The following is a 19,752-nucleotide window of genomic DNA, read 5'->3' on the forward strand; positions in this document are numbered from 1 at the left end:
CTTATGCGGTGCTGAGGAATCAAACCCAGGGCCTCATGCATGCAAGGCAAGCGCTCTACCACTGAGCCACCTTCCCAGCCCCAATAAAAAAATTTTTTAATTGAACGCTTGAACACCAAAAGGCATGTAGAGCCAGGGGGTTGGTGGTTCACAGCTATAATCCTGGCTACTGAGGAAGCCTGGAGGATTATAATTCCAAGCCAGCTGGCAAAGAAAACTCTGAGGTTCTATTACCAATTAACAAGCAAAATGCTGGACTAGACCCATGATGCAAATAGTAGAGCTCCTGCTGTGAGCAAGAAAACTGAGCAACAGAACAAGACCCTGAGTTCCAGCACTGGTACTGGCACAACCACAAAAAGGCACACAGCAAATGACTAATTCATCCCTTTACTGCTCACCTGGTATTTCAGTCCCATTTGTGTACAGAGACTGACCTCCATCCACATCCACCACCTGTCCAGTGATAAAGGAGGCCGCAGGGGAGAGCAGGAAGCATACCAGGGGAGAGACCTGGAAACAGAAGCACACAAATACATACATGAAAGCAAAGGCTCCTCTCTGTTTCCAGTGCTTCACATTCCCCTGCAAACCCATCTCAAATCACAAGACTGTAAGGGGAATCCTTGCTATTCCTCTACAACTGCCATCAGCGATAAGATACAGACAGCTTTCTTTGAGCACTGCTGCAGTCAGGAAAGTGACCAGCCATGAGCAACAATTCAAGACTCCCAAAGAAGTAAACATCTCTTCATTTTGGGGGGGGAGGGGTTAAATTTCTAATATGAAAAGCTGAATGCCAATGGCTTACACCTATAATCCTTAGCTACTCAATAGTCTGAGATCATGAGGTCATGGCTCAAAGCCAGCCAGGGCAGAAATGTCTGTCAGAATTATTTTATATATTTTTTTGGCCAGTCCTGAAGCTTGAACTCAGGGATGCTCTCTGTCAGATTTCTGCGATCACAGAAACATGAGTAGAATCTGAATATACAGAACAGAGTCTGTCAAAACCCATTACAGTAATAATATGTGAAAGAGCATAGAACAGCATTCAATTTTTGTAAAATAATCAGTAAATGTCACTATTTTAGGTATGCAGAGTGAATTTCTAGAATTATATATATATATAGAATTATATATATATATATATATCAAACATATTAGGAGCTAGTTATAGAATGTACAAGCACATTTTCTCCTAAAAGTTTTGTTTTTAACTTTATAGACAAGTTATAGGACCTAATTTACTTCTAAATAGGCATTTTTTAAGGCTTTTGCTGAATGTCTTTTTTCCTCAAAGATCTAAAATGCTACCTTGATATTTATTTAAACTCTCATTTGTACACAGTGCTGAATCACAAATTCATTCAGTTTTACTAATAACCTATCCCAATATCAGTGCTACACACTGTACATTAATATAACTCTATATTTTTTGTTTTGTTTTGGTTTTTGGTGGGTCATGGGCCTGAACTCTGGGCCTGGGCGCTGTCCCTCAGCTCTTCAGTTCAAGGCGAGCGCTCTACCACTTGAACCACAGCGCCACTTCCAGCTTTTTCTGCTTATGTGGTGCTGAGGAATTGAACCCAGGGCCTCATGCATGCAAGGCAAGCACTATACCACTGAGCCACCTTCCCAGCCCCTATGGTTGTTTTGGGGTTTTTTTTTTGCCAGTTCTGGGGAATGAACTTAGAGCCTAGGCACTTCTTTTGCTCAAGGCTAGCACCCTACCACTTGAGTCACAGCACCACTTCCATTTTTTTCTGTGTATATGGTACTGAGGAATCAAATCCAGAGCTTCATGCATGCAAGCACTCTACCACTAGGCCACCTTCCCAGCCCTAGAGACATGGCATCTTGAAGGGCAAATCGTCCTATTATTCTTTTTTTTTTGGTTGGTTGTGAGGCTCAAACTCTGGGCCTGGGCACTGTCCCTGAGCTCTTCAGCTCAAGGTAAGCGCTCTACCACTTGAGCCACAGCGCCACTTCCCTATTATTTTTTTAAAATATTTTTCCACGTGTGTGTGTGTGTGTGTGTGTGTGTGTGTACTCACGCTCATGCACATGCATGCATTACTATTAGGGTTTAGTTTCAGGGCCAGAGCATTGTCATTTAGCTTTTTCACTCAAGTCGGGAGCTCTATCACTTAAGCCACAACTCTACTTCCAGCTTTTTACTGGTTAATTGAAGATAAGAGTCATGATTTTCTGCCTGGGCTTGCTTAACCATGATCCTCAGATCTCAACCTCTTGATTAGCGAGGATTATAGGCATAAGCTACCAGCACCTGGCCTCAAATATTTTTCTACAATTTTAGAATCTATGTGTTAAATTCCAAAACTGTATTAAATTTATAGATCAATTTAGGGAAACTTGACAGTAATATGACATGTTTCAACTCTGGCATTTTTTTTTATTGTTCTTCAGTTTAAAAAAAGATTTAAAAAAGATTTTTTAAAAAGATTAAAAAAAATACAGCTGCCAGGCAGTGGTGGCTTATTCCTATAAACCTAGCTATTCAGAATACTGAGATGTGAGGATCCCGGTTCAAATCCAGCCTAGGCAGGAACTTCCGTGAGACTCCAGTTAACCACCAGAAAGTAGAGACTAGCCTTGAGTTGGAGAGCTGAGGGGACAGTACCCGGGCCCAGAGTTCAAGACCCACAACAGACAAAAAAAAAAAATAATAAGAAGAGCTAAGCTTACTTCTAGGTATTTTAGGTTTTTATTATTCCTATGGAAATTATGCTTGTGAAGATATGTGAAAATATGTGTGGTCCTGGAGCTTGAATTCAGGGCCGAGGCACTGTCCCTTAACATTTTAGCTGGTACTCTGCCATGTGAGCCATAGTCCTACTTCCTCCTTTTGGTGTTTACTTGAAGAAAAGAAGCTCAGGCTGGCTCTGAACTGCTATCTTTAGATCTCAGTCTCCTAAAGTAGCGAGGAACCACCAATGTCCAATTTGAAAACACTGATTTATTTATTTTTTTGTCCGTTGTGGGTCTTGAACTCTGTGCCTGGGTTCTCTCAGTTCTTCAGCTTAAGGCAAGCACTCTACCACTTGAGCCACAGCACCACATCCGGTTTTCTGGTGGTTTATTAGAGATAATGTCTCATGGACTTTCCTGCCTTGGCTGGCTTTGAACCATGATCCTCAGATCTCATCCCCCTGAGTAGCTAGGAGTACAGGCATGAGCCACCAGCACCCAGCTATTGTTGACATTTGAGAAAGATACTGATCTCTCCATACTTCAGTCAGGTTCCCTTACTAAAATTTCATGTGCAATTTTATAAAGACAAAAATCATCTGATTTGACAGGCACTGGTGACTCACACCAGTAATCCCAGATACTCAGGCTAAAATCTGAAAGTCAAGGTTCAAAGCCAGGTGGGCAGGAAAGTCTGTGAGACTCTTATCTCCAATTAACCACCAGGAAACCAGAAGTGGCTTTGTGGCTCAAAGTGATAGAGCACTAGGCTCAAGCAAAAGAGCTCAGGGACAGTGCCCATACCCTAAGTTCAAGCCCCACAAGCAACAAATAAATAAATAATCTATCTTGTTTAGGGTTCTGTGTACTAACAAATGTTATATAACAAAATAACGTAGCTGAAAAGTCATATGAAACAACAAAAGTCTGTTGTCCTTAAGTCACACTGCATTGAGTCTCAAGAAGAGTTGGCTTTTAGCAGCTGAAGCACATCAGAATATTCCCAAGAGTCCAGAAGCTCAGGAGACAGGGTTGGTGGCACTGGGAGAAATAATCTCTACCAGCCAATCAGACCACATTAAAAGGCTGATATGTTTCCTATGTATGAAAGGCAGTCATTCTAAATAATGAAAGAAATGAATATTACCTCCTCCGGAATTCCAATTCGTTTAGCTGGGATGTTCTGAAAGGCTCTTTCAAACATGCCTTGTCCCAAATCACCATAGTTACTGACAGCAGTTTGGGAATAAATTATACCCTAGGTTGAAAAATAAAGCAAGAAGATAAAGTAAGTAAAAGGCATCAGGCTGAAGTTGTAGCATTACGGTCATGTTTGCCTAGCATGCTTGAGGTAAGGACTTGGGTTTGACCCCACACTGCAAAAGAAAGCAGCAAGGAAAACACTGCACTGAGATAAAAAAAAATCAAGGTCATCCATTGGCCAATATACAAAATTACATGGTTTAAAATTTCTAATATCAGTTTTACTCAAAGTCAAAACCAACCACCATCCACAACGGTATCATCTGAATTCTCATCTACTGACTGATCGCCTCTCCCTTAAGGGCCAGCCAAGACCTGGACTTTTCATAAAAGACTTTGTTTCTGAAGAGCATACTTACATTAAGTGGACCAGTGAGGAAAATGTATTTTATCTTCTGCTATACATCCTATCTTTACAAGGAAAACTGAGCAATGCCTATGTGTCACACTTAAAGAGATGTGTGGGTTTTTTGGCTTTTCCTGTAGAATACTTTGTGGTTCTTGTTATTGGTGACCCTGAGGCAAGTCAGGCAGGTGTTCTACCATTTGAACCATACCCTCAGCTAGCTTTTTGTCAAGAGTGAAATAAAAATGAAACCTTTGGCCAGTTCGAAACCAGCCTGGGAAGGAAAGTCCATGAGAATTAACCACCAAAAAGTTAGACGTGGAATGGTAGCTCAATTGACAGAGTGCCAGCCTTGAGCATAAAGGCTCAGGGACAGCACCCAGGCCAGAGTTCAAGCCCCAGGACAAATACAAAAACGGAAACAAACCAACAAAAAACAAACTTCAAATTCAAAGTAAATAAACTTTAAAAATTTAATTGTTTAAGTATTCTTCCATTTATCTATCACTAGAGAGGAGGAAAAAAGAGTCAGCCATAAAAGAAAGTCTGTCAGTATTAATTATCCCAATTATACAATTCACAGCATTTTATTTAAGGAGGACAAAATCTCCTAAAAAAGAAGAAAATTTAGCGGGGCGCTAGTGGCTCATGCCTGTAATCCTAGCTACTCAGGAGGCTGAGATCTAAGGATCACAGTTCAAAGCCAGCCCGGGCAGGAAAGGTTGTGAAACTCTTATCTCTCCAATAAACCACCTGAAAACCGGAGATGGCACTGTGGCTTAAATGGTAGAGTGCTAGACAGCGCCCAGGATGAATTCAAGCCCCACAACTGACCAAAAAAAAGAAGAAGAAGAAGAAGAAAATTTAGACATTAAGCCTAAAAACATCTGTGGACAATGCCATTAAGAGTTTCTAAGAAATGCATGTTTGAAAGCCAGTATGTCAAGCTATCCACATTAAGAAAGGAACTGTCATTTATTTTCCCTGTAAATGTTTGAGTGAAACTTAGGGCAGGTAATAGCACACATGGAGGATCAAAGAGTTAACAAAGTTTCTGGCCATAATACCATAATTTCATATCTTTCTCTACTAATGTCAGCAAGTCAGTTCATGCTCTGAGCCACCTGGATAAAAAGATCTATAACTTTTTTTTTAGTATTATAAAATATTTTATTCTCTTAGTAATTAGAAAAGAAAGTAATTTTTGTTTACAGTTGATATTACTTTCTTTTTCTGACAGTGTATGGTTTTGTTTTATATTTTGCTAAACAATCATTGGAAAATTATGTCTTATTAACACAAATGTACTATTTAAGATTTATGGATGTGTCGTTTTTTAATCAGCATTTAAAAATACAAACTCATGGAAACAGTATGCTATCATTAGATAGATATCATAATAGATTTTACTCCTAAATCCTTATATTTTAAAATAAGTCACCACAATGTTTGAAATAATTTTTAAAATGACGATCTCTAGAGAAAGATCAAAACCACAAATTCACAGAAAGATGCTTGGCTCTGTCAAGTTAATTTTTAAAATACTCCAAATCTTGTAGACTACTTTGTATTTCCCTTAATTAATTCTTCTTGAGTAAAATAAAAAAATGTGTTTGTGGAGTTGTTTGTTTTCAATTCTTTTCTTATGATGTTTGTCAAATGTATCCTATGGACTGTGTATTACTACCAGTAAGTAAAATATTCTAAAACATATTTTTAGTTTGGTGGATGTTTGCTGCTATCAAGGCTGAAGATCTATAACTTTCATATGTCATATCTGTGGATAAGATCCATAGGTATGATAGAGCTTCAGATGGAGAGATTATTTCCACCTTAGCAACAAGCAGACATGATTGACAACGTGGGATTTTAACTGATAGCTACAGGATTAGTGAACTATTCATATAATAAGCTGTAGATTATTTCACAATAACAATTTTTTTTTTGCCAGACCTGCCTGGGGCTTGAACTCTGGGCCTGCATGCTGTCATTGAGCTTCTTTATGCCCAAGGCTAGTGTTCTACCACTTGAACCACACTGCCACTTCCAGCTTTTTTGAGTAGTTCATTGGAGATAAGAGTCTCAGAGATTATATATATATATATATATATATATATAATACTATATAATTAGTATATATTTTTAATAAATACTACCTATTATGCAGTTAATGATAAGATTAACAGCACAAATGAAATGAGAAGGACACCAATTTGTCCACAGATTTCGTATTAGAACATTTACGTACAGGGGCAACACAGTTGATCCTTACTCCACTGCTAGCCCACTCCACAGCTAAGGATTTGGTGAGGTTGTAAACACCAGCTCTGGCAGCTCCGGTATGCCTTAAAGACCCAAGAGAAACATTGTGATTTGCTTCTGTTGAATATTCTTCTCATTAGCTAAGTTAACAAGTGCTCAACTCCACAAAAATATTCTTTTAAGCGTCATTGTTGAGTCTACAATGGGGAAATAACTGGTCCTTCAATATTAAAGAGAAATCTCGGCTATCAAACAAATCTCTCACTGCATAAACAATGTCCCCCCCACAATCATGTACAGACAGCCCCAGAGTCACAGTCCCCACTAGAAGAGCCACAGATAATCTAGGCACCAAAGACTCACGCCTGTAATCCTACCTACTCAAGAAGCTGAGATCTGAGGATCAAGGTTCAAAGGCAGCCCAGGCAAAAAAGCCCATGAGACTCTATCTCTAATTAATCTGCAAAAATGTTGGACTGGGGCTGGGAAGGTGGCTCAGTGGTAGAGCGCTTGCCTTGCATGCCTGAGGCCCTGCGTTCGATTCCTCAGCACCACATAAGAAAAAAGAAAAAAGCCAGAAGTGGCGCTATGGCTGAAGTGGTAGAGCGCTAACCTTAAGCTGAAGAGCTGAGGGACAGCACCTAGGCCCAGAGTTTAGACCCCATGACCAGACCCCCCCCAAAAAAAATGTTGGACTGGAGGCATGGCTCAAGTGGTAGAGTGCCAGCCATGATAGGCAGGCCAGATATGTAAAAAAGTGTGAGAAAAAGTCAAGTGAGAGCATAAAGCTGTGGGTTCAAATTCCAGTTCTAGCACAAAAAAAGATCTACAAATGATGTTCAACCTCTTCTCTACAGCGTTTAAGATCCTGTGTGACTCCTGCTTTATGCTCGTCTGAACTTCCCTTCTGCCACCCCCCCACTTCTTCAAAAGGAATTATTTATAATTCCCCAAAGCATTTCAAATATCTGTCCATCCTCATGGAACATCTTGTCCACTTGCCTTCCTTTCTCCTCCTGTGTTAACCCAAGTTCAAGTTAACTTTTGGAATGTGTTAAGCAAATGTTGACCTCTTCCTGCTCCCAGCCTGCACACTTGCAAATACCTTTCTCAGATTACCTACATCTTGTATTCCATCTGATTCTTCTCCTGCTCCCCTCCCCACTAATTGTGTGCTCCCTAAGAATGTGGGTGTATCTAATTCATCTCAGTATTTTTCATTGTTTAACATCATTAAGGCACAAAACCCTAGCCGGGCACTGGTAGCTCACCCCTGTAATCCTAGCTACTCAGGAGGCTGAGCTCTGGGGATCGAGGCTCAAAGCCAGCCTGGCAGGAAAGCCCGTGAGACTTATCTCTAATTAATCACCAGAAAACCAGAAGTGGCGCTGTGGGTCAAGTGGTAGAGTACTTGCCTTGAGCTGAAGAGCTCAAGAACAGCACCCAGGCCAGAGTTCAAGCCCATGACCAACCAAAAAAAAAAGTACAAAACCCTAGAAAATTACTGGATAAAATTTGAGCTTATTGTTGTGAGTCATAATTTAGAAGCCCCAACAGTAAATAGATATATTTTTAATCTATATGTATGTTTCATGTCCACAGATAAATAATACATACTCTTAGCATAAGTATGCCTACATGTTATTTGGGACATACTTACACTAAAAATTATTTAACCAGGCATCCTGGTTTTTCCTCCTGTCATAGTAAATATGACAATCTTAATCTGAATGAATATGTTTCAAAAGTACTTTTTTTTTTTTTTTTGGCCAGTCCAAGGGCTTGAACTCAGGGCCTAGGCGCTGTCCCTGAGCTTCTTTTGCTCAAAGCTAGCACTCTACCACTTGAGCCACAGCGCCACTTCCAGCTTTTTCTGTGTATATGGTATTGAGGAATTGAACCCAGGGCTTCATGCTTGCTAGGCAAGCACTCTACCACTAATCCACATTCCCAGCCCCTCCAAAGAACATTTTTAAAGTCCAAACAAAAGTAAATGTAAATGTTGAGGTCTCACTCATTAAAGGGGTGAGTCATACTGAGTAAAGGAAACTTCCCTACCAGCTCTTCCCTACTCAGAAGATAAAATCTAACAACAGGAAGAATAAAAGTATAAAATGCTTACGAAAAGCCTGGAAATCCATTTTTAAGAAGAACAATGATATTCACAATAGCCCCTCCGTGCTCTTTCATCCAGAAACTGTAAGCTGTGGAATACAGACAAATGACAATAATATTAGTGTCCTTTCTCTTCCCTGACATCTGTTATAGCACAATCTCTATCTGTCACATGCTAGATTTTAATTTATGTCGCCTTTATTTTTATAAAAAGCCTGACTGTGGCTTGGCATAATTTACACATCAGAATTTTTTGGGGGGTGGGGGAGTCCGGTCATAGGGCCTGAACTCTGGGCCTGGGCTCTGTCCCTCAGCTCTTCAGCTCAAGGCTAGTGCTCTACCACTTGAGCCACAGCGCCACTTCCAGCTTTTTTCATTTTGCTTATGTGGTACTGAGGAATCAAACTCAGGGCCTCAGGCATGCAAGGTAAGCGCTCTACCACTGAGCCACCTTCCCAGCCCAACACATCAGAAATTTTTTTTTTTTGGGTCCGGTCATGGGGCCTGAACTCTGGGCCTGGGTGCTGTCCCTCAGCTCTTCAGCTCAAGGCTAGCGCTCTACCACTTGAGCCACAGCGCCACTTCCAGCTTTTTTCTTATGTGGTGCTGAGGAATCGAACCCAGGGCCTCGAGCATGCAAGGCAAGTGCTCTACCACTGAGCCACCTTCCCAGCCCAACATCAGAAAATTTTTATACTTAATTTCCCTATAACTCCCCCGCCCCGCCTCCCTCTCCCCCCACTCCAATACTGAGATTGAACTCAGACTTGCTTAGCTTGGCCACTCAGAAAGTGTTCTACCACTTGAGCCATGCATTTTGGTGGCTATTCTGGAGACTGATATCTGGATTTTCTGCTGAGGCTGGCTCCAAACTGTGATCCTCTGGATCTCAGTCTCCTGAATAGCTAGGATGTATATACATGCCTTTTTTTTTTCTGGTCCTGGGGCTTGAACTGGGCACTGTCCCTGAGCTTCTCTTTGCTCAATACTAGCACTCTACTACTTGAGCCACAGCACCACTTCTGGATTTTTCTGTTTATGTGGTACTGAGGAATCAAACCCAGGACTTCATGCATGCTAGGCAAGCACCCTACAACTAAGTCACATTCCCAGCCCTCATCTTATTTTTTGATTGTAGCAAGTCTACTGAGGGTGCTGTGTTACCTTGTTGGGGTTATGATATGGACTTCCCTAATGATCAATGATGATGATGTACACATCTGTTCTTAAGCCCAGTACCATACTGTCTTAAAATCAAGAAGTAGCTTTGAAATCAAGAGATACAAGCCTTGGGGCTGGGAAGGTGGCTCAGTGGTAGAGCGCTTGCCTTGCATGCAAGAGGCCCTGGGTTCGATTCCTCAGCACCACATAAACAAAAAGAAAAAAGCCGGAAATGGCGCTGTGGCTCTAATGGTAGAGCGCTAGCCTTGAGCTGAAGAGCTGAGGGACAGTGCCCAGGCCCAGAGTTCAGGCCCCACAACCGCCCCCCCCCAAAAAAAAAGAGATACAAGCCTCAAAACTGTTCTGGCGATTCTGAGGCTTTTATGTTTCCATAGGTATTTTAGGATCAGCTTGTTAATTTCTGCAAAAGTTGACAGGAATTGTATTCATTCTGTAAATCAATTTGGGAAGAGCTACCATCTTAACAATATTGATTCTTTCAATCCACAGCACAATACCTATACATTGTTTAAATTTTTAATTTTTCTCTTTGTTTTTTTGAAGTTTTCGGCATATAGATCTTACACATCTTTTGTTAATCCCCTTCTTAAATGGTTTATTCTTTGTGAAGCATTTATGCTATTCATTCAAAACAAGATAATGATAGAGATGTACTCCAGACAGTCTTTAATAAAAATATCCTCTTTCTATTGATATAAGTCATGATGCTTGAACTCAGGACCTGGATACTGTCCCAGTCCTTGAGCTCTTTTGTTCAAAGCTAGTGCTCTACCACTTTGAACCACAGTTTTCTGGTGGTTAACTGGAGATAAGAGTCTCTCTCATGGACTTTCCTTCTCAGGCTGTTTGGAACTGCAACCCTCAGATCTCAGCCTCCTGAGCAGCCAGAATTATAGGCATGAGCCACCAGTGCCCAGTGAAATATGAATCTTAGAATTAGAAGATGAAGGAAAACTTGATATCTAGTTCTGTTATACACTACAGAAAAAAATAAGAAAACTTGGTCATTACTTAATGGTTCCCTGTGAATTCATACCAATTCATAAAAATAACAGAAAAAAAAGAAGGTAAGTTCTGGAAAAGACACACATATATTATTTTTAATTCTAAGACAATTTTTTCATTATCTTTATATTGGTGAATTTACAGTCTCTATAGTTGGTGGAATCTTACAATTATAAATATCATTTTTAATTTTTAGAATACAGTGGTTGTGTTTAGACAATATAGTATATTACAAAATACTCAGGAGGATAATTTGATAAATCATAAGATAAAGCTTGCAGGATGCTGGTAGTTCTCAGCTATAATCCTATCTACTCAGGAGGCTGAAATCTGAGAATCAGGGGTTGAAGCCAGCCCAGATAGGAAAGTCCATGAAACTCTAATCTCCAACTAATCACCAAATATCCAGAAGTGGAATTGTGGCTCAAGTGGCAGAATGTCAGCCTGCAGTAAAAAAGCTAAGGGACAGCAGCTAGTACTTGAATTCAAGCCCCAGTATAGGCACAAAATAAACAAATAAGTACTCATATCACCACAAAGTAAAAAGAATACAAAGTTTGATACACTGTCTAAATCAATGTTATGAAATATGTTAATAAATTAAAAAAGAAGGCCAGGTGCTGGTGGTTCATATCTATAATCCTACCTACTTAAAAGATTGAAATCTAAGAACCTAGGTGTAAAACTAGCCTAAGCAAACAAACCTGAGAGATGCTTATCTCCGATTAACCATAGAGAGGATGGAAATGCAGCTGTAGGCTCAAATGGTAGAGTACTAACTTTTTTTTTTCGGTTGTGGGGCTTGAACTCTGGGCCTGGGCACTGTCCCTCAGCTCTTCAGCTCAAGGCAAGCACTCTACCACTTGAGCCATAGTGCTACTTCTGGTTTTCCAGTGGTTTATTGGAGATAAGAGTCTCATGAACTTTCCTGCCTGAGCTGGCTTTGAACCATGATCCTCAGATCGCAGTCTCCTGCATAGCTAGGATTACAGGCGTGAGCCACCAGCACCCAGCTTAGAGTGTTAGCTTTGAGTAAAAGGCCAAGTGAGCTTGTGAGGCTCAGAGTTCATGCCCTGGTATGGACATACATGTACACACAGAATTAAAAAGAAAATGGATTTTTTTAAATCAGGTAAAATGAAAGAAACATTTAAAAATGCAATGTATGATTTTTGATAGAATACTGGATAAAAAATGAATGGGGGTTAAATATGAATGACAGGCTTCTGAGTCCCCCATTGATGCTCATTCAACATTCTCAATGACCTCATAGAGCTCAATAAGGCAAGTTGGTTTCTGCAGCTTTTATGACACGCACCTGCTTTACACATGTAGAAGGTGCCAGTCAGATTGGTTTCAATCACAGCATTCCATCCCTTTGAACTGATATACTCAGTAGGAGACAGGAACTGGCCTCCTCCATTGTTTACCAAGAAATTGATCTTACCATAAACAGCTAAAGTTGATCTCATCAAATTATCCACCTGACAAGAAAAAAAAATTAAAAGTCAAAGTAAGGTTACTAAAAGTCCAAAGTTTAAGGTGGGCACAGGTGGCTCTGGCCTCTAATACTAGCTGCTTAGGAGGCTGACATCTGAAGATTAAGATTTAAAGCCAGCCCAGGCAAGAAACTCAGTGAGTCTTTCATCTCCAGTTCATCATCAAAAAGCCAGAAGTGGAGCTGTAGCTCAGGTGGTAGAGTGCTAGTCTTGAGCACCAAAACTCAGTGACAGTGTTCAGACGTTGAGTTCAAGCCACAGCCCCAGAAAAAAAAAAACAGAACAAACAAAAGTCCAAAGTTTAATAACCTACCTTGCTAATTGGACCAGTCACTTATTCTAGAACTGAAACAGAAACTGAGAGGCATAACCAATGAACAGGAAGTCACAATGCACAAACCTAAAATTCTGATACCATGAATAATTTCCCAATATTTAATACTCATATATAAAGGTAAAATTGCAATTCTGATGACAAGATTTATCCAAGGGCCTGAATCACTGCTAAGTATGGTATCTGTTGTACTAATTTATAAACACTTCAAAATACAGTGAAGAAATTGGGCAAAATTAACATTAAGAAATGCCTTAAACAGTTTATAGAGTTTCTTCAAAAAATGAAACATAGAAATACCCTATGACACAGTCATACCACTCCTAGGCATCTACCCAGAGCAATACAAGTCAGGATATGGTAAAGATACAATCCATGTTCAATGCTTCACTGTTCACAACAGCCAAGTTATAGAAACATCCCAGATGCCCTACAACAGATGAGTGGATCAAGAAGATGTGGTACATATACACAATGGAATTTTACTCCTCTAATTAAGTGAAATAAGCCAGACTCATAGAGACAAAGAACACATTTTCTCTCATAGGTGGAAACTAGATCTAAAATATAAATAGGCATGATAACATAAACAGGGCTACCTGAAAATGAACTGACTAAAGGGGGGTATACTTAGGGAGGAGTCCAAAAGCATTACTTCTCACCTAAAGTACTATTTCTTTTCTCCCTCTCCCTTTCCCCCTCCCCTTCCTCTCCCCCTTCCCCTCCCTACCTTTCTCTCTTCCCCGGAATCCTGGGGCTTGAACTCAGGGTCTGGCCACTGTCTCTGAGCCTCTTTGTATTCTAGGTTAGCACTCTACCATTTGAGCCACAGCAACACTTGTGGCATTTTCTGAGTAGTTTATTGGAGATAAGAGTCTCATGAACTTTCCTGCCCTGCCAGGCTTTGAACCATGATGCTCAGATCATAGCCTGCTGAATAGCTAGGATTACAGGCGTGAGCCACCAGCGCCTGGCTCTAAAGTACTATTTCTCAAAATGAACACTAGGAAGTGGAAACATGGGTTTTTTGATGGAGGAAGGGATGCAAAAGAGTGGGTAAATGCATTGTATTCGATGTACATTAGGTAAAAAATGAATTATGTGATTTGTGGGTAGGAACCAGAAGGGAAAAATGGGGGAGAACAAAGGAAAGGGTGACATTGACCAATAAGCATTTGTACTCATAACCTACCTAATTTATGGGATTAAAACCCCTTTGCACAGCTCCTTAAAAATAACAATACAAAGAAAGAAATGCCTTAACAGACAAAAGACCATGTCATGTCTTAGTCCCTGTCTGCTTCCCTCCCACTCCTTTCTCCTGAGATCACCAGTTCAAAAAATCACAGGAATCTCCTTACAGGGAAACCGAAACAAAAACAAAACAAAAAAAAAAGTAATAAATAAATGATACAGATATAGTGGTGTTACCTCCTCTTCTTTCCGGATATTGCACTGTATGGGAGTGATCTGAGTCTGGCTATTGGGAGGCAGGGTCGCCCTCAGTTCATCTGCAGCAGAGTTTAATCTGTCAAGCTTCCGAGAAGCAATGACCACATTACATCCTAGGGAGAGAAAGAAAAACAAAAAGCCAGAGAACAAGTGAATAGGCTTTCACGAGCTACTCAGAGTCCAACAATAAGAGAAAAAAAAATGTGTGTTCCTGAAAAGGAAAGGAAAACAAAAAAAAAGATGAATTAGTACTGTGTTTATCATGAAACAACTAAAACACTGCATGGCATACAAGCAACAGTGCATGCCAAAGCCTATTGGACATCCTGTCGCATTGAACTGAAAATGGGTAGTCATCTCTGAGAAAGGAGAAACACACATGAACTCTATGTCCACGCAGCTTATTTTTGGGAGAGAGCTATAAGACTGCAGCCCTGAAGTTTTCCTGGGTGGAAGAGAACAGCAAGGCTGGTTCAAGAGGGTATAGACAGATATGAAAGAGAGATCTGCAGAGTCCCCTTGAATTTTCACCCAAAGTGTTATGTTGTTTTTTTGTTGTTGTTGTTGGTTGTGGGTCTTGAACTCTGGGCCTGGGCGCTGTCCCTCAACTCTTCAGCTCAAGGCAAGTGCTCTACCTCTTGAGCCACAGCGCCACCTCCAGTTTTCTGAGTTCACCCAAAGTTCTGATCAGTACCTAGAGGTTAATGAACAGACTGAGGAAAAAAATCACTCAAAACCCTGCATTCACACAGAGTTAGGAATAGTTAGTGTGCCAAAAAGATAAAAGGGCTTTCCCTGATTAAAGGGTACAACTTCAGAAGTGGGGCAAAGTTAGAAATGGACTAAAGGTTACTCAGGTAAACACTTAATTTAAAAGCATGCTTTCAGAACATCAACCTATTTCCAAGTAATTGCCTCAGAAAGAGACAAAAAGAGAGAGGCAGAGAGAAGGAAGGAAGGAGTGCAGCAAGCACAAAAGTATAAGAACATAAAAGTAGTAAGTACCCAAGAAAGAAAACAAGATAGGAAGGAAGGAAGGAAGGAAGGAAGGAAGGAAGGAATTATCTTTTTGGTTTTATAATTTTATCATTTATAATTTATCATTTACAACTTTATCACTGCACTAAAGTCATATCATTTTACTATCTTTTCCATTAATTAATTTATACATAGGTCTTGCCATGAGGCCCAAGCCAATGTTCCACTTTCAACTTTCTGCTTCAGTTTCCAGGCTTCTGGATTTCACTACTCCTGGAAATTAATTGTACCTACTTATGGGATATATGATGCTTTAATATCAGTATACCATGGAATGATCAAATTAAGCTAATCATTATATCATCTTCCATACTTAAACATTTCTTTGTGGTAAGAACAGTTAAAAATCACACTGAGCCGGGCGCCGGTGGCTCACACCTGTAATCTTAGCTACTCAGGAGGCTGAGATCTGAGGATCATGGTTCAAAGCCAGCCGGAGCAGGAAAGTCCATGAGACTCTTATCTCTAATAAACCACTAGAAAACCAGAAGTGGAGCTGTGACTCAAGCAGTAGAGCGCTCGCCATGAGCTGAAGAGCTCAGGGACAGGGCCCAAGCCCAGAGGTCAAGCCCCACGACCAAAAAAAAAAAAAAAATCCACACTGGGACTAACAATGTGGCTTAGTAATAGAGTGCTTACCTAACATGCATGAGGCTCTGGGTTTGATTCCTTAGTCACTGTTATTAGTCACCCTGCTATGCAATAAATTATCAGAATTTAATCCTCCTGTTTTACTGAAACGTGATGGCTTTTGCCTAACATCACCCCAGTAAAACTATCTTGGTTTAGTTCTACTTTTTGTTTTATACTTCCTTATACATCCATAACTGACAGAAAATTAATCTATAATGCTTTGACTGAATAGTTTTAAAAATTAAGGAATGCTTCACAATTTGATTATTCAGTGTGCTTTGCATGGTATCAGCTTGCACCATTTTTTCTATGGCACCTCAATGTATGTAAAGCTGGGACCCCTTGTAAACTACTAAGACATTCTTGCCTTCTATGTAAAATGGCAAAATAGCATGGAAAGAAAGATATGACATGGCAAATATGTCACTAGCATGAAGCTAACAAAAGAGATGAATTGGAAAACCATAAACAAGTAATCCACATTAAGGAAGCAAACAAAAGTGAAGGGGACAGCAGAACACAGGAGCAAACAACACGACAGATTCAGATTCAACACTACTGACAATCACATTACATGCAAATGCCCCACTTCTAGATGCAGATTGCCAGACTGCGCAAAAAAGCATGGCTCAGGCTGGGAAGGTGGCTCAGTGGTGGAGTGCTTGACTCCCATGCATGAGGCCCTGGGTTTGATTCCTCAGTAACATATAAGCAGAAAAAGCCAGAAGTGGTGCTGTGGCTCAAGTGGTGGAATGCTACCCTTGAGCTGAAGAGCTGAGGGACAGCGCCCAGGCCCAGAGTTCAGGCCCCACAACCAACAACAACAAAAAGCATGACTCAAGTATATTTTAGTTGACATTACATTTTGATACAAAAAGCCTCATTGTAGTACACTTTACACATCATGAAATCCATATACTTTAAGTGTACAATCTAATGATTGTAAGACAATGATGCAACAATTCTGCTTTTGAATCTGTTTAAATCATCACCACCCCTTTCCTTTTTTTATTCATTTGAAATCCAATCCATCACAGGCAAACACAAAGCTATCTATGCCTACTGATTTTGTTTTTACCTTTTTAAAATATTTCACAAAAATCAAACAACACAATACATGGTCTTCTGTGTCTGGCTTCTCCATTTAGAATGATGTTTGTGAGATTCACCATATACACTAAGAGTTCCTTCTTATTGCTATGTAAGCAGTCCACTGTACATATATGCTATGCTTTCTTTATACATTTCTGCTGATAAACATTTGGGTTGTTACCAATGTGAGATGATAATAAATACAAATCTTTGTGTGGACAAATGTTATTTCCCTTGAATAGATACTGTGAATGAAATGACTGGATCTCATTAGTTTAACTTTTTCAAGTTTATAGTACTTCTCAAAACATAGAAACAAGCCAAGTACCTATCATCAAATGAACAGATAAACTCTAGTATATCTATACAACAGACTATCACTGAGGAGGAGGAGGAGGAGTCAATAATAATAATAATAATAGGAGATGGAGGCATGGCTAAAATGGTAGAACACAAACCAAGGAGTAAAAGTGTCAGATCAAGAGGTGCTTTGTACAACTACTTAAAGAATTATATATATATATATATATATATATATTTTTTTTTTTTTTTTTAAAGCACGGGGGCTGGGAAGGTGGCTCAGTGGTAGAGTGCTTGCCTTGCATGCATGAGGCCCTGGGTTCGATTCCTTAGTACCACATAAGCAGAAAAAGCCAGAAGTGGCACCGTGGCTCAAGTGGTAGAGCGCTAGCCTTGAGCTGAAGAGTTGAGGGACAGCACCCAGGCTCAGAACTCAGGCCCCACAACCAGGGGCGGGGAAGCCAGGCACTGGTGGCTCACACCTGTAATCCTAGTTACTCAGGTGGCTGAGATCTAAGGACTGCAGTTCTAAGCTAGCCCAGGCAGAAAAGTCTGTGAGACTCTGATCTCCAATTAACCACCAGAAAACTGGAAGTGGAGTTGTGTTTCAAGTTCTAGCCTCGAGCAGAAATGCTAACTGACCATGAAATGGGAGCAAGGGACAACAAAAGAAACAAGAAGAAAGATCCCTGTTAGGTAAGGACAAAAGAATGAGAAAATAAGGATGAACCACCAAATTGTTGGTGCTGCAACCTTATAAGAGCTTTCTAATTCAAGGCTAGTGTCTACCAATGGAGCCACAGCTCGACCTCTGGCTTGTTGGTGGTTAATTGGAGGTACAAGCCTCATGGAGTAAGTGCTCAGCTAAGAGCTCTTCTTTCTTTTCTTCCTCTTCCTCCTCCTCCTCTTCCTTCTTTTTCTTTTTGTGTTTACTGTGTGTGGTCCAGAGTGGTTATGAGTGGTTATTCTCCTGCTACACCTCCAGAGTTCAGGGATTACAAGCATGTAAATACTTAAAATATAATAACACTATTTGTCTCATGTCAATATTTCTCCATCTATCTTTAAACTTTACATTTTAAAACTCATTGAAGATTTAGATCTTCATTACAAATTAGTTTTATATCTGGGCGCTGGTAGCTCATACCTGTAATTCTAGCTAGTCAGGAGTTTGAGATCTGATGATGGCAGTTTGAAGCCAACCTCAGCAGAAAAGTCTAAAAGCCAGAAGCAGAGCTGAGTTTCAAAGTGGTAAACACCAGCCTTGAGTGAAAATATGAGGTGTAGCTCCAAATTCCTGGGTTCAAGCCTCAGTACCGGCACAGACACACACAAATGAGTTTTAAAAATTTAACTATTTCTCCCTTTGTAGCTTCTTTCCCTGTGTTTGTGTATATAAGGCACTTCCTTCCCTCAAGTAAGATATTCACTATATTTCTTGCTATAGTTATGACAAGAAGTGTGAGCAGACAGTAGGATGGGAGCCTCTCAATGAGGGAAGCTTTCCCAGTTAAATTCAGTCTCCTATTTGGGGGGATTGGGCAACATTTAGAAGGGATTAACTTAAACTGCACAGCACAGTTTCACAGGTCTGTTTATTACCTACCTCGGGGCATAGTATCATTGGCTTTAAGCCATGATTTGTCAGGAAGAACTCTCCCTTTCTCGGATAGTAATTTTAGTCACTTCTATAGTCCCCTCTAGCTTTCCCAACAACCCTGTCCCGGCTTTACCAGCGTCCCCTGGCTCTTGAACTAGATCCCCCTCCTACCCCCACTCCCCCCACCCCCCTACCCCCTGCCAACTAGGTCTCTGCAGACCCTGGCTCTAAGGTGCCCAGGCCCAACATACCCAAGTGCAGGAGCTCCTTGGAGATGGCTTTTCCGATGCCCGTGGCCCCGCCGGTAACGATGGCCACTTTGTTCTGCAGCAGTCCAGCCGCCAAGCAGCTGTTGCCTTTGACCCAAGAGCCCATCACCGCCCAGGAACGTCTGAGTGAGCTTGCCTAACGCAGGGCAATTATCCATCTCCTGAGCAGTCTCCCGAGGCTGCCAGGACTCCAGTGTGGGGGTGTGGCTAAACGCACACGTGAGCAGCCATGCCACGCCCCGTCGCTCCGGGCCCCGCCCATTGGCCCCGCCCCCGCTGCGCCGCTCTGCATCCTCCCCAGGCTGGACCGCACTATGCCACCGCCTCCCGCTGCCGTCCGCATCCTCCGCCGGCGTGGGTCCTCGGGCACCCGTGGGTGAGATTCCCGTTCGCTTTTAAATTATATTCTCTGGGTGCCGTGGGGAGGGGGAAGGAAGATTAGATAGATAGATAGATACATAGATAGATAGATACATAGACAGACAGACAGACAGACAGACAGCGAGCATGTCTGTTTTGTAAAGCCAGCCCTTAGGGCCATAGCAATCACGGTTAATTAAAATTAAATCTCCAGCGCGTCTGGAAAGAGAAAGACGGCTCTTGCTGCACCCGCCGGCTGCAGACGTCAGCGGCTGGGGCTCCAGCTGCTA

The 19,752-nt window shown here is 41.1% G+C and overlaps 1 protein-coding gene across 1 annotated transcript in view; it reads right to left on the bottom strand.

The window, feature by feature from the left end:
- Positions 1 to 19,284, bottom strand: part of Pecr (peroxisomal trans-2-enoyl-CoA reductase) — a 72,724-nt gene extending 53,440 nt beyond the window's left edge. The window contains exons 1-7 of the mRNA XM_013012255.1: positions 19,085 to 19,284; positions 14,150 to 14,283; positions 12,204 to 12,369; positions 8,706 to 8,787; positions 6,570 to 6,666; positions 3,860 to 3,970; positions 402 to 513 (exon numbers count right to left, since the gene is read on the bottom strand). Coding sequence (XP_012867709.1) covers positions 402 to 513; positions 3,860 to 3,970; positions 6,570 to 6,666; positions 8,706 to 8,787; positions 12,204 to 12,369; positions 14,150 to 14,283; positions 19,085 to 19,208 — 826 coding nt within the window. The 5' untranslated portion in view covers positions 19,209 to 19,284. The remainder of the gene's footprint in view (positions 1 to 401; positions 514 to 3,859; positions 3,971 to 6,569; positions 6,667 to 8,705; positions 8,788 to 12,203; positions 12,370 to 14,149; positions 14,284 to 19,084) is intronic.
- Positions 19,285 to 19,752: the final 468 nt, after the last annotated feature.

The sequence above is a fragment of the Dipodomys ordii genome, unplaced genomic scaffold, assembly GCF_000151885.1.
Source record: "Dipodomys ordii isolate 6190 unplaced genomic scaffold, Dord_2.0 Scaffold1, whole genome shotgun sequence".
In the NCBI taxonomy this organism is placed as follows: domain Eukaryota; kingdom Metazoa; phylum Chordata; class Mammalia; order Rodentia; family Heteromyidae; genus Dipodomys; species Dipodomys ordii.